A 14,044-nucleotide genomic window follows, 5' to 3' on the forward strand; every position below is an offset into this window, starting at 1 on the left:
CAATTTTAAATGCTAGAGCTGCATCAGCAATAACGCACTGCACACTTTTTCTAAAGTTTCTTGGCCACACAAGTTGTATATACCATCTTCTGTGATTTGTTTACTAACATTCATTTTTCTATGGGATTGTCTTTCTTGATTTTTACCTATAAAGTTCTAATTATTTGCAATTCAAATTCCTGCTCGCCCTTCCATTTTCTTTATTGAAATTTACAATATTGTGTTAGTTTTGGGTGTACAGCAAAGTGATATGTATATATATATTTTCTTTCTTTTCCATTATAAAAAATTATATTGAATATAATTCCCTGTGCTATACAGTAAATCCTTGTCTATTTTTATATAGTGGTATGTATCTGTTAATCTCATACCCTCCTAAATTTATCCCTCCTCCCTCCCCTTTGGTGTGTTTTCTATGTCTGAGTCTGTTTCTATTTTGTAAATTAGTTCATTTGTACTACTTTTTAAATTCTGCATATAAGTGATATGTACATCACTGTCTTTGATTTACTTCATTCTTCTGAAGTATGACAATCTCTAGGTCTATGTTGCTGCAAATGGCATTACTTCACTTTTTTGACTAATATTCCATCGTATGTATGTACATCTTTATTCATCAATCTGTTGATGGATACTTAAGATTGCTTCCACCTTTTTGCTACTGTAAATAGTGCCTCTATGAACACTGGAGTGCATGTTATCTTTTTGAATTAAGAGTTTTCTCTGACTACATACCCAGGAGCGGGAATGCTGGATCATAGTTCTATTCTGAGTTTTTTAAAGAATTTGTCCCTTCTACCTATTTTCAAATTTATTGGCATGAAGTTGTTCATGAATCCTCATCTTTAGCCTCATGGCCTCTAAAGATTTTCGATTCCTGATATCATTTGTGCCTTCTCTTAATGCCTTTTTTCTTTTTGGTCTTTTTGTCTTTTTAGGGCCGCACCCACGGCACATGGAGGTTTCCAGGCTAGGGGTCCAAACGAAGCTCTAGCCACCGGCCTACGCCACAGCCACGACAACTCGAGATCTGAGCCGTGTCTGCAACCTACACCACAGCTCACAGAAACACCAGATCTTTAACCCATGGAGTGAGGCCAGGGATCAAACCTGCAACCTTATGGTTCCTAGTCGGATTTGTTAACCACCGAGCCATGACGGCAACTATAGCAATTTTAGAACTCTTAACAAACCAAACTTAAATTTGTCGGTTCTGGTTTTTTTTTTTTTGGTCTTTTTAGGGCTGCACCTATGGCATATGGAAATTCCCAGTCTAGGGGTAGCATCTGAGCTGCAGCTGCAGGCCTACACCACAGGCAGAGAAGTGCCAGATCCTTCACCCATTGAGCAAGGCCAGGGATTGAACCCACATCCTCATGGATACCAGTCAGGTCCCTTACAGCTGAGCCATGATGGGAACTCCAATTTTCTCATTTATTGATTTCTATTTTTATTTTTTTTTGTCTTTTGTCTTTTGTTGTTGTTGTTGTTGCTATTTCTTGGGCCGCTCCCATGGCATATGGAGGTTCCCAGGCTAGGGGTCAAATCGGAGCTGTAGCCACTGGCCTACGCCAGAGCCACAGCAACGGGGGATCCGAGCCGCGTCTGCAACCTACACCACAGCTCACGACAATGCCGGATCGTTAACCCACTGAGCAAGGGTAGGGACTGAACCCACAACCTCATGGTTCCTAGTCGGGTTCGTTAACCACTGCGCCACGACGGGAACTCCTATTTTTATCTTTATTTCTACCCTTCTACTTTTCTTGAGCTTAATTTTGTCTTCTATGACTTCTTGATGAATGCTTAGATGATCAACTCTCGGCTCTTTGAATTTCAAGTACTTTTTTTTGTCTTTTTTTTGCTATTTCTTGGGCCGCTCCCGCGGCATATGGAGGTTCCCAGGCTAGGGGTCGAATCGGAGCTGTAGCTGCCAGCCTACGCCAGAGCCACAGCAACTCGGGATCCGAGCTGCGTCTGCAACTTACACCACAGCTCATGGCAACGCCGGATCGTTACCCCACTGAGCAAGGGCAACTTCATGGTTCCTAGTCGGATTCGTTAACCACTGCGCCACAACGGGAACTCCTCAAGTACATTTTTAATCTATACATTTTTCTCTAAGCAATATTTTTGCTTCATCCTACAGTTTCTAATATGCAGTATTTTTGTCATCAATTTAAAATATTTATAATTTCCATTGTGATTTCTCCATTAACCCAGAGGTTATTTAAACACATATCATCTAGTGTCTAATCCAATCACCTTCTGGTTATTTCACTACGATTTCCATGGCTCAGCTCAGAGACCACAATAGTAAAGATCAGAGCACTTCCAAGGAGTCTTTATTCTGCAGTTGGTGGGACAGTTTTCTGTATTTGCCCCTTAGGTCAAGTTTGCTAATCATGCTCAAATCTTTCATAAACTTAATGGCCTGTGTTCGTTACAGGGAGAAATGTGTTTGTATGAATGAATCTTTTGTCTTAAGGATGTATAATTTTCTATTATTTTTTTCTGCACCTATTTCAAGGCTATATTTAGGTGGGTACAAATGTAGAATATTGCTGCCTCCTAGTGATCAGGCTGCTTTATCTTCAGCAAGGCGTCTCTGTACAAGGTCTGCATTGTGTATCTTCCTCCATCCTTTTATTTTCAACCTTTCCATATCCTTTTTTAAAACAGCTTTATTGAGGTAGAATAAAATAAAACAGCATACTTTCTTTTTTCAGCTGCACCTGAAGCATATGGAAATTCTGGGCCAGGGACTGAACCTACGCCACAGGTACAGTAACACCAGTTTCCTAACCCACTGCACCAGGCTGGGGATTGAACCAGAACCTCCAGAGACAAGCCAGATCGTTAACCCCCATGCCACAGCAGCAACGCCAGCATACATTTAAATGGTACAATTTGATAAATTTCACATATATGTGTACATAAATGAAACCACCCCACAACCAAGACAATATATCCAGTATCCTCAAGTCTCCTTACGCTCATTTCTAACTTCTCCCCTTCCAACCTCCCATCACCAGGCAATCATCCATCTGTAGTTATGATAGATTAGTCCGCATTTTCTAAAGCCTCTTAAAATCATATGGTATGTACTTTTTTTTTTTGGCCATGCCCACGTCAGGGGTGTTTGAGAAATCTATCCTTGGTACCTGTCCACCCTTCTCTTTTCTTCAGTGAATCCCTAATAAAGAGGCACTTTCAACCAAGCAGTAGACTCAGGTGCTTCGAGATGAAAAACGGTGACACAAAGCCTCAAGTCACTCTGGTAAAAAGCAGAGCACAGGTGAACTTTCAATTTAGAATTACAGGCAGATGGTAAGTGGGATGGACAAAATTAATCCCAGTTATATTAAGAGCACTGGGGGAAGAAGTTATGAAGAAAAAATTGAACGTATAGCTGGAGAATTTGTAATCTACAATTCTGTAAGAATTGCTAGAACTCAAATATATTTGTGGTGAATTCGAATTCAGAACATCATTCCTCCTCCTAACAAGAAATTAAACTAAGTAATCTGTTCTCTGAAATACTCTGTAAATTTCAACTCACAAGACATATACAACATAGGATAAATAATAAACAGTGTGTATAAATGAAAAGCTACAATATTTCCAACTTTTGCTACCTCAGCAAATTACCATATACATACTTCATCAATATAATAGAAATGGCACAGTTTCTGAGGACACGTTCCACATTTTATTTACAATTTAAGACTAACTTTAATCTCAAAATCACATATCCATACACCTATTTCCTTTTTGTTGATTTCACTTAAACATAAATGCATGGTTTGTCCAACAAAGACTGTAAACAAATATTTACCACGTCTGTTACATGGAACACACAGGAACAGCTTGTAACAGAAGTTCAGCCACTTCCCCCACGACATTTTTTATTATAAATACAGGTATCAAAACAATCCTGAACATATTTTTGATACTACTAGTAGTCAGCACCCATACCGCTTCAAAAATTAACACATTTTGTGACAATATTCATTGTACCTGCTACTTTAGACAATTTCAACCGAAGCTCTTTCACTAAGCAAGATGGACACAGCACGCCCTTTCAGTTCTTCCCTCTTGAGATTTTCTCCTTTTCAGAAACACACCTGCTTCCACAGCCCTCTGACACTTCTTGCCATGCTTTCACTTGTAAACCTGAGCTCTGTTTTGAGTACTCCAGGTTAGGCTTAAATGACAGTGCCTTAGCAAGAAAGAAAAATGTGCTGCATATTCCTCCTGCTACCCGAAAACATACTGGGTGTACATATATTAAATATAGTCTTACAAATGTCCAGGTCATGTTCACCAGCTGGAATTATCTTCATGTGTGGGTATTTTGCATCGTGATATTTGATCAAGACATTAACATGAATAGAAGGTTGTTGATTTAAGACAAGTTTCAGATCCACTAAAATTAATTGTTGTATGTTTGTCCTTCTGGTGGCTGTGGCAGCTTCATATTTTCTTTGGACATCATTAGACGTCTTAGCTCCTGAAGTACAACTTTAATGCTATATGAATTTTGCCATTTTGCTAACACTGGTATGCTCCGTGCATCCACCTGAAAAGGGGCAGAAAGAGTAAAATTAACTACCAGGTTCAAAGTACTTTGGCACCAATTTACTAGACATATTTTTTTTTTTTTGTCTTTTTGCTATTTCTTTGGGCCGCTCCCGCGGCATATGGAGGTTCCCAGGCTAGGGGTCGAATCGGAGATGTAGCTGCCAGCCTACGCCAGAGCCACAGCAACGCGGGATCCGAGCCACGTCTGCGACCTACACCACAGCTCACGGCAACGCCGGATCGTTAACCCACTGAGCAAGGGCAGGGACCGAACCCGCAACCTCATGGTTCCTAGTCGGATTCGTTAACCACTGCGCCACGACGGGAACTCCACTAGACATATTTTAATAAGAAGCACTTTTAAAAATTCATAGTCTGGCTGTATTTTCACAAAAGCCAACATTATGAAACAACAAGTTTGTATAATACTTAGGGAAAACATTCCTTCTTTAACAGGTGTTTCTTACACACCTGTGTCCTTTTTTGTGTGGTGCTTTTCTGTAAACACCAAGGGCACTTTGGTCCTCAGAAATAAATGGCATAACTACACTGTAAACATATGTAACAATTCCTTCTCCATGAGGTAAGGTCAGACGGCTCCTCTCCATTTCCAATACTACCACCCTAAGTCTGAGCAAACCTCCTCTAGGATCTAGGAAAGAGCTTTGAACCCAAATTCAGCCTGCAATCTCTCCCAGTGCACACTCCAAACTGTACTGAGTCCTCCCTGGTGGGAACCTGAGAAGGTGGGGCCGGAGCGCCTGCAATACCTCCCTCCCAAGTACCTGCTGTCATTCGGCCAGTCTGACAGTTCCCTGGAAAACCCCAGAGACAAGGTTTCTCCTTGTCTGACTTCAGAACTCACTCACTGAGGACCACACACCTCCACCCTGGCATTTGTCAAAAATAACCAATGCCAATCGTTTAACAACTCAGAGAAACAACTACTATGGAGAAAACAAATAAGCAGCAAGGATATGTTGTACAGCACAGGAAAAAAGCCGTTATTTTGTAATAACTTTAAATGGGGTATAATTTATAAAAATACTGAATCACTATGTTGTACATCTGAAACAACATAATATTCTAAGTCAACTATACTTCAACAAAAACTAAAAATTTGAGGGAATTCCCTGTGGCTTAGCAAGTTGGGGATCGGCTTGTCACTGTTGTGGCTCTGGTTGCAGCTGCACCGCAGGTTCAATCCCTAGCCTGGGAATCTCTGCATGCGTGGAAGTGGCCAAAAAAAAAATTTTTTTAATTGTTTAACACCTCTGCTGCCTGAGGAGGCCATGAGAGGGCAAGCAGGAAGGTGATCAAAAACTTCCCAGGAAAATCTGGCAAATGAGACATCCACAGGGGCTTTGAAATGTTCCAAATGCCTGTGAATCTAAAAGAGCCTGTACTCAGGCTCAAAAGACCTGAGAAAGCCATAAACTCTTACCTACAGTTGGTCTTGAGTAACATATAATAAATCTGATTATGCACCGTAACCAAGTGGAATTTATCCCAAAGTGCAAGGTTAGTTCAATATATAAAAATCAATCAGGAGTTCCTGCAGTAGTGCAGCAGGTTAAGGATCTAGGGTTGCCGCAGGTATAGCTCAGATTTCATTCCTGGCACGGGAACTTCCCTATGCTGTGCATGCGACCATAAAAAAATAAAAATAAAAAAATAAAAATCAATGTAATAATTAAGAGAACAAAGAACAAAAACCATGATTATCTTAACAGACACAAAAAAGCACTTAACAAAACCGAAGAATCTTTCATGATAAAAACACTCGGTAAATTAGGTATATCAACCCGATAAGGAGCATCTATAACAAATACACAGCTAACATCACACTCAACGAGGAAGATGGAGCACTTTCCTCTAAGATAAGGAACAAGACAAGGCTGTGGCTGCCAACACTGCTATTCCATCAACACTGAGCTGGAGGTTCTAACCAGTAATCAGGCAAGAAAATGACACAGGAGGTACTGAATAGAAAGATGTAAACCCGCCTCTACATGCAGATGACATGACCAGTGAAGATACTACTAGAGTGTTAAGCTACAGCAAGGCTGCAGGATGCAGGGTCCATACACAAAACCTCGTCTGTATACTTGCAATGAATGAGCTGAAAATAAAATACCCACTTACGATAGGATAAGAAACGATGTAATACATAGGTATAGATTCAAAGAAGTGTAGGATATATAGGCTGAATACTGTAAAATACTGTTGACAAATCAAAGCCCAAAATAAATGGATGGACCTCCGTGGAAATGGGTCAGAAGACTTCATGTTGTTAAGATGACAATACTCTGCACATTGATCTATAGCATTCACACAATCCCTATCAAAATTTCAACTGCCTTTTTTTCCTGCAGAACCAGACAAGATGATCCTAAAATTCATATGGAAATGCAAGGAATCCAGAACACCCAAAACAACATGAAAAAACAAAGTTCTTTCAAAGCTTACTGCAAAGCTGCAGTAATCAAGAAGGGTGGTGCATACATAGGAATGGACATACAGATCAATGGAATACGACTGAGAGCCCAGAAGTAAATCCATGCATATACGGTCAAACATCTGAACAGAGTGCCAACCATGGAGAAAAGACAGTCTCTTCAACAAATAGTGCTGGGACGACTGGACATCCATGAGCAAAGGAATGAAGCTGGACCCTTAACTCACACCATACGAAGACATTAACTTAAAATGGATCACTGACATAAACTAACAGCCAAAGCAATAAACCTCTAAAAAGGAAACAGAATTAAATCTGTAAGACCCCAGATTTGACAGTAATTTCTTAGATATAACACCTAAATACTTCAAACAAAAGAAAAAGGAGAGAAACTGGATATTTAAAAACGTTTAAGTTTTGTGCTGAAAATATCAAGAAAACAAAGAGACTTGGGAGTTCCTGTATAGCACAGCAGTTAAAGGATCCAGCGTTGCCGAGAGCTGCAATGTAGGTCACAGATGCAACTCAGACCCATTGCTGCTGTGGCGAAGGCTGGAAGCTACAGCTCCAATTTAACCCCTAGTCTGGGAGCTTCCATGTGCCACAGGTGTGGCCCCAAAAATAAAGAAAAAAAGGAAAAAGACAAGACAACCCACAGGATGAAAGAAAATCCATGCAAATCAAATATTCAGTAAGGGCTCTTTTTCAGTAATGAACTCTGTAACTCAATAACAAAAGCCAAAGTGCTTAATGAAACTGTGTGCGCATCACATGGTGGTAGGCAGCTGTTACAGACTGCATGTCCATGTCCCCTAAAGGTGTATGCACAAACACTAACACCCACAGAGCAGCACTGGGAGCTGAGGACTCTGGGAACTAGTTAGGTTCAGATGAGGACACAGGGATCAGAAGAGACCAGAGCAGAGTTCCACAGTGGTTAACGAATCCGACTAGAAACCATGAGGTTGTGGGTTCAGTCCCTACCCTTGCTCAGTGGGTTAACGATCCGGCGTTGCCGTGAGCTGTGATGTAGGTTGCAGACGCGGCTCGGATCCCTCATTGCTGTGGCTCTGGCATAGGCCGGTGGCTACAGCTGCGATTAGACCCTAGCCTGGGAACCTCCATATGCCGCAGGAGCGGCCCTAGAAAAGGCAAAAACGACAAAAAAGAAAAAAAAAAAAGAAGAGACCAGAGCTTGCTTGTCTTCCTGTAGGGACTTAGCAGGAAGTCAGTGCCCTACAACCCAGGGTGGAGGTCCACCAGAACCCTAGCACATAGGCACCCAGAGCTTGGGCTGCCCAGCCCCCAAACTGCGAGAACTAAGTTCACGGATTTAAGCCGCCCTGGTTTATGGTGGTTCTGCTACAGCAGCCCAAGCTGAGAGCAGCTTTCCTAACAGCTCCAGTCTTTGGATCCTCAACCCAACACACATGCCTACCTACGTGTGCCCTTCCTCGACCATGGGCCACACCTAGCAACTGTTTCCAAGGACACGGTACTGGGCTATCGCGCCTGGTATTAAGTCACAAAAACACTCCACCTTCCATCTGGCTCTTATTTGCTCTCTCTCACCTGCTTTGCAGATGGAAACCAGCTGCCGAGCTGGGAGCTGCTCTGTAGAAAGGCCTATACCACAAGGAACCAAAGGTGCCCCCTGGGCAACAGTGTATGAGAAACTGAAGCCCTCAGTCCAAAAATCGGCTACGAGGAGCTCCTGCAACAGTACACCGGGACCAGTGGCATCTCGGCAGCACTGGGATGCGGGTTCAATGCCCAGCCTGGTGAGTTGAGGATCCAGTGTTGCTGCAGCTGCTATGGTCAGATCTGATCCCTGGCCCAGGAACTCCATATGCCATGGGGCAGCCAAAAAAGAAATAAGACAAAACAAAACCTAAGAACTGACAGCTGCCAACAAGCAAGTGAGTTAGGCTGGATCCTCAGCTGGACATTCAGAAGAGACCCCGGCACAGGCTGGCATGCCGACTGAAGCCTGTGAGAGACCCCTAGCCACAGGCTCAGCTGCACCCACAGTCCTGCCCACAGGGCCAGAAAAACAATAAATCCTGTTGTCTCAGAAGGATCTGAATAGACAGTTCGCCAAAGATGGAAAAAAGGGGCGGGGGGGGGGGGGGTAAAGACGTAAAAAGGTACTCAATGTTATCAGCCTAACCCGGGGAGTGCAAATCAAACACCAACGGAGCATCACTTCACACCCACTAGAGTGGCTGGAGTCAGAAAGACACGAGCTGGCAAGGATGTGCAGAGGCTAGAACCCTCATCACTGCTGGCAGAAAGGGAGAGCAGAAAGTCCTTTCTGAAAAACAGTCTAGCAGCTCCTTAAAAGCTAACAAAGAGTAACCATATGACCCAGCAATTCCACTCGTAGGTATGAACCCAAGAAGGGAAAATATTTGCTCACAGGAAACCCTGCAGACAAATGTTCACAGCAGCATTCCTCACAACAGCCAACAGCGGAGAAAACCCGCAAACCCATAATGTGATGAATGAATTAACAAACTGTGATCTATCCATGTAATGGAATTATTTATAGCAATAAAAGGAAGTACTGATGCTACTACATGGATCAACCTTGGAAATATGTCAGGTGAAAGAACACATATTGTATGATTCCATCTACAATAGGCAAATCTGCAAGCTGAAGACCAGGCCACCTACCCCACCCTGGGCCCCACCTCAGTGAATGCCCTAGAGCAGTGCCACTCAAAGAACTTGCCACGGAAGAGCTCCAGGCCTGGACCTTTTACTGGCCCATCACAAGATAAACACATCAATTTAACAGAGAAACTTTTACCTTAAAAACCTAAGCTTGGATTTTCTCCTTTTCATCTTCCTAGTAATTCATTTTCATTGTACTTATACAAATACTGATCCCAGAGTTCCTGCTGTGGCTCAGCAGGTTAAGAACCCAACCAACATAGTATTTATGAGGAAGCAGGTTCGACCCCTGGCCTCACTTAGTGGATTAAGGATCCTGCGTTGCTGTGAGATGTGAGTCACAGATACAGCTTGGATCCGGTGTTGCCATGGCTGTGGTGTAGGCTTGCAGCTGCAGCTGTGATTCAACCCCTGGCCCAGGAACTTCCAGAGAGAAAAAAAAAGAAAAAGAACCCAGCACTGTCTCTGAGGCAGTGTGGGTTCAATCCCCAGTCTCGTGCAGTGAACTGAGGATCCAGCATTGATGCAGCTGTAGTGTGGGTTGCAGATGCAGCCTGGATTTGATTCCTGGCCTGGGAACCTATATTTGCCATGACACCACCCTCCACCCTCCCATCCCGACACACACACGCTATTTCCAAAGCAGAAATACTTCCACGCTGTAAAGTTAAATGATAGTAAACCAAGTAACTGCAAATCCTGTGAAATACCAACAGAGTGGCGGGAAGGGATGAAGAGGGAGAAAGAAGGAAAAGAAAAATCCTGTCAGAACAAATCTGCATCTTATGAGTCCATGATAAGGCACTGGCCTCCAAAGAGTAGGCCTCATGGAGTAAAGCCCAGTAAACCAGGCAGTGCTAACTGCCCACAAGGAATAACCACTTAGCTGTAAACCAATGCTCCAGGGTATAAGAATACTTGTGTAAGAGTCTTCACTGGGAGTTCCCAGTGGCTCAGCGGTAATGAATCTGACTAGTATCCATGATGCAGGTTCCATCTCTGGCCTCACTCAGTGGGTTGGGGATCTGGCACTGCCGTGAGCTGTGGTGTAGGCTGCAGACACGGCTCGGACCTGGCGTTGCTGTGGCATAGGCCGGCAGGTGTAGCTCTGATTTGACCCCTACCCTGGGAATTTCAGGGTCTGGCCCTAAAAAACAAAACAAAAAAAGAGTGTTCACTGCAGCAATCTTTTCAGTACAAACTGAAAACAACCTAAAGGCCCAGCAAGAGAAAAATGGAAAATTAAACAACAGAAAGGAACAATCTAATCTGCACGAGTATGGATGAAGTTCGAAATTCACTGCCGTGAGTCCACACAAAAGTGACACGCCGCAGAGGTGTATGCAAACATGCACAGTAAAAGCACAATCATGCATGGAAATGATAAACACCACATCTGCGATGCGACTGTCTCTGAGGGAGGAGGAAAGGGAACTTGGGAAAGGCACCAGCAGAGTTAACTATTTAGAATGCAGTCTTCTCCCACCCCCTCCAGGAAAAAAAAAAAAAAAATCTGTTACAAATAAGACAAAAGTGTTAAGATTTGAGGAACGTGGATTTCTCCTGTGGCACAGCAGGTCAAGGATCTGGTGTTGTCACTGCAGCAGCCTGGGTGCTGCAGAGGCTCAGGTTCTATCCCTGGCCCAGGAACTTCCACATGCCTTCTGTATGGCCAAAAAAAAAGAAAGATTTGAGATAGGTCTATGGAGGATGTCGGTTATATCACTCTCTAAAACTTGCCTGTATGTTAGAAATAATTCTTTTAAAAACACCAGAAATAGAAAAATAATCAATTTACAGTAAGTGCTACATAGGAAAGAAGAGTGACTGTAACAGAATAACAAAGGTACAGGATTCAGACTGGGGATCAGGAAAGACTTCTCTGAGAGAGGAACATTTACACTGAGAAGTGAAAGCTCTAAGGATCAGCCCAGGGTGGGGGTGGGGGGTTCCCACATGGTGAACAAAAAGTGCAAAGGTCCTGAGGCCAAAGGAGAGGTGTTCGGGCAGCGTGCTCATGAGCCCCTAGAGTGCAGGCAGAGGGTGAGCAAAGGGGGCTAGGCCCTTATGGGACATAACGCATAGGAGCGCTAGGACACAGCTTCTGCCCCAGGTTCCTCCAGCTGCTGGCTTCATAAAGCGTGGAGGGGTGAGAAGGTAAAACTACAGCGGCCGTGCAGGGTGCAGACAATCGATAATGGCCAACATTCCCCTGGGACCCCCCCGTAAGGAGAAAAGTAAGACTGACTCAGGTTACACTTTCAACAAACACTAACAGGACAATGACAAGGGGTAGAGAAAGAGAGGCACAGGAGGTAAACGTCCAAAATGGACAGGAAGCCCACGAGATCAGATGAACGCCTTAGAGGTGGGCGTGAAATTTAACCCTGAATTTCCTAGTTCCCACAACAACACAGAACCCAGCTTGAATTATTTAATTTGCAGTCTATGATATGAAAACAAACCAGCAACTGAGACGAGCAGCTAGTCCTGGTAGAAGAATTTAACAAAAGTATCCTCTTCATAAAGGCAAAGTCATATGTCATAAAAGAAATTCCCAGAGTTCCTGTCGTGGCGCAGTGGTTAATGAATCCGACTAGGAACCATGAGGTTTCAGGTTCGATCCCTGGCCTTGCTCAGTGGGTTAAGGATCCAGCGTTGCCATGTGCTGTGGTGTAGGTCGAAGGTGTGGCTCGGATCCTGCGTTGCTGTGGCTCTGGCGTAGGCTGGCAGCTACAGCTCCAATTAGACCCCTAGCCTGGGAACCTCCATATGCCGCGGGAGCAGCCCAAGAAATGGCAAAAAGACAAAAAAAAAAAAAATTCCCTAAACAGTATCCTTTCTGTAAATTCAAAATGTTTCATAATCCCACTTCCATCAACTCTAATGTTACTTGATATAGAAATAGCACTGTGTAATTTCCAGAATAATGACTGAAAGACCAGAAACAATGAAAACTGAGAACTGCCATTTCAAAAGCAGGCAAGAAAGAAGAAATGTAGAAAAACAAAAAGCACAAACAAAATATGATGGTTCAGTGAAACCTGAATGCATTCAGCATACTGCACAGTAAAGGTCAGAGGGTGGATGCCCTGTAAGTCACAGGAAGGGCAGACTGGCAGCAAGGGCTGGCAGGCCCAGGGCCGGGAAACCCAATGACCTTCCTCCAGCCAGCGTCCTGCTTGTGTCCAGTGGACCCAGCAAGGAGGAGCCAGCCTACCTGGGGCCCAGCTGTGGGCCTGCACCCCGAGACTGGGGCTGGGGCTGTAGGGCTGGCTGTGCCCAGGGCTGGGTTTGTTGCCAGAAACACGCTTCTATGCAGGGGACTGAGCACATTAAGTAAATACTCGGGATAAGGGGAGCTAGGGCTTGAGCACTGCAGGGGCACTGCAGATATGGGAGCCTGGAATGTGAAGTAGCCCTCATGGTTTGGGATGGACAGTGGATGACGGAGGAGAGAAGGGGAGGTTAAATGCACACATGGGACACATGGGGTGAGACTGAAAGAACATAAACGAATGTCCAAGACATTAATTGCTGTTGCTGGAGACAGGAACACAGGGGCTGGAAGAGGGCGCACGCAGAAGCTAACGTAATGGTGACTCCGTACTGGAGTGACATCCTGCTTCCCATCATGAGTCCTACCCCTACAGGTACTCTCAAAGGGCAGATCCTGAGCAGGAACCAGGACTCGTAGGGAAACCCAGCTACATCCACTAACTTGAGTGAGTCAGGCGGAGCCTGTCATTTTGATTTATCTGCTTTAAACAGACAACCACACTCAACCGTGACCATCTGTTCCCATCCAGACACACTTGTTCCTCCAAGAAAAGCTTCCTCTTCATGAATAGTCAGCCTTGTAATCTCACCAAACGTACCTTAACCCTAAAGAAAAATAACATTCAAAGAGAAATAATGACCATCTTTTCACTGAGTAAGGAGTCAACCTACTGAATAGTAAAAATATGACCAGTGAAGAAACAAATAAAACCCCAGGAAGGGTGACCATCACATCTGTATCATAACACAAGGTCCTAAGGGACAGGTCTGTTCATAAGAGAAAAACAACATAAACTGCTTCACACGTTCAATAAACAAAGGGCTTTTTTCTGTTTTAACTTACTCCTGACTATATATTTATAGGGTTATATGAGAATAATGAAAATGACTACTTTAACTTACCATTCCACTGGAATTATTTATTCCATTCATATTAATTTTGGTTACAAATCTAACTGATGGAGGAGCTTCTGGGTATTTAGGTCCGCATTCTATTTTCAGGCTATATATTCTGTTTTCATAATTTGTCTGGAAAGCAAACATAGT

At 43.6% G+C, this 14,044-nt stretch overlaps 1 protein-coding gene across 1 annotated transcript in view; it reads right to left on the reverse strand.

Moving 5' to 3' along the window:
- Window positions 1-3,689: 3,689 nt before the first annotated feature.
- Window positions 3,690-14,044, reverse strand: part of UBE2V2 (ubiquitin conjugating enzyme E2 V2) — a 30,860-nt gene continuing 20,505 nt past the window's right edge. Inside the window, exons 3-4 of the mRNA XM_047783943.1 lie at window positions 13,901-14,026; window positions 3,690-4,582 (exon numbers count right to left, since the gene is read on the reverse strand). Of these exons, the coding sequence (XP_047639899.1) occupies window positions 4,436-4,582; window positions 13,901-14,026 (273 nt within the window). The 3' untranslated portion in view covers window positions 3,690-4,435. The remainder of the gene's footprint in view (window positions 4,583-13,900; window positions 14,027-14,044) is intronic.

Source organism: Phacochoerus africanus, chromosome 6, assembly GCF_016906955.1.
Source record: "Phacochoerus africanus isolate WHEZ1 chromosome 6, ROS_Pafr_v1, whole genome shotgun sequence".
Classification (NCBI taxonomy): Eukaryota; Metazoa; Chordata; class Mammalia; order Artiodactyla; family Suidae; genus Phacochoerus; species Phacochoerus africanus.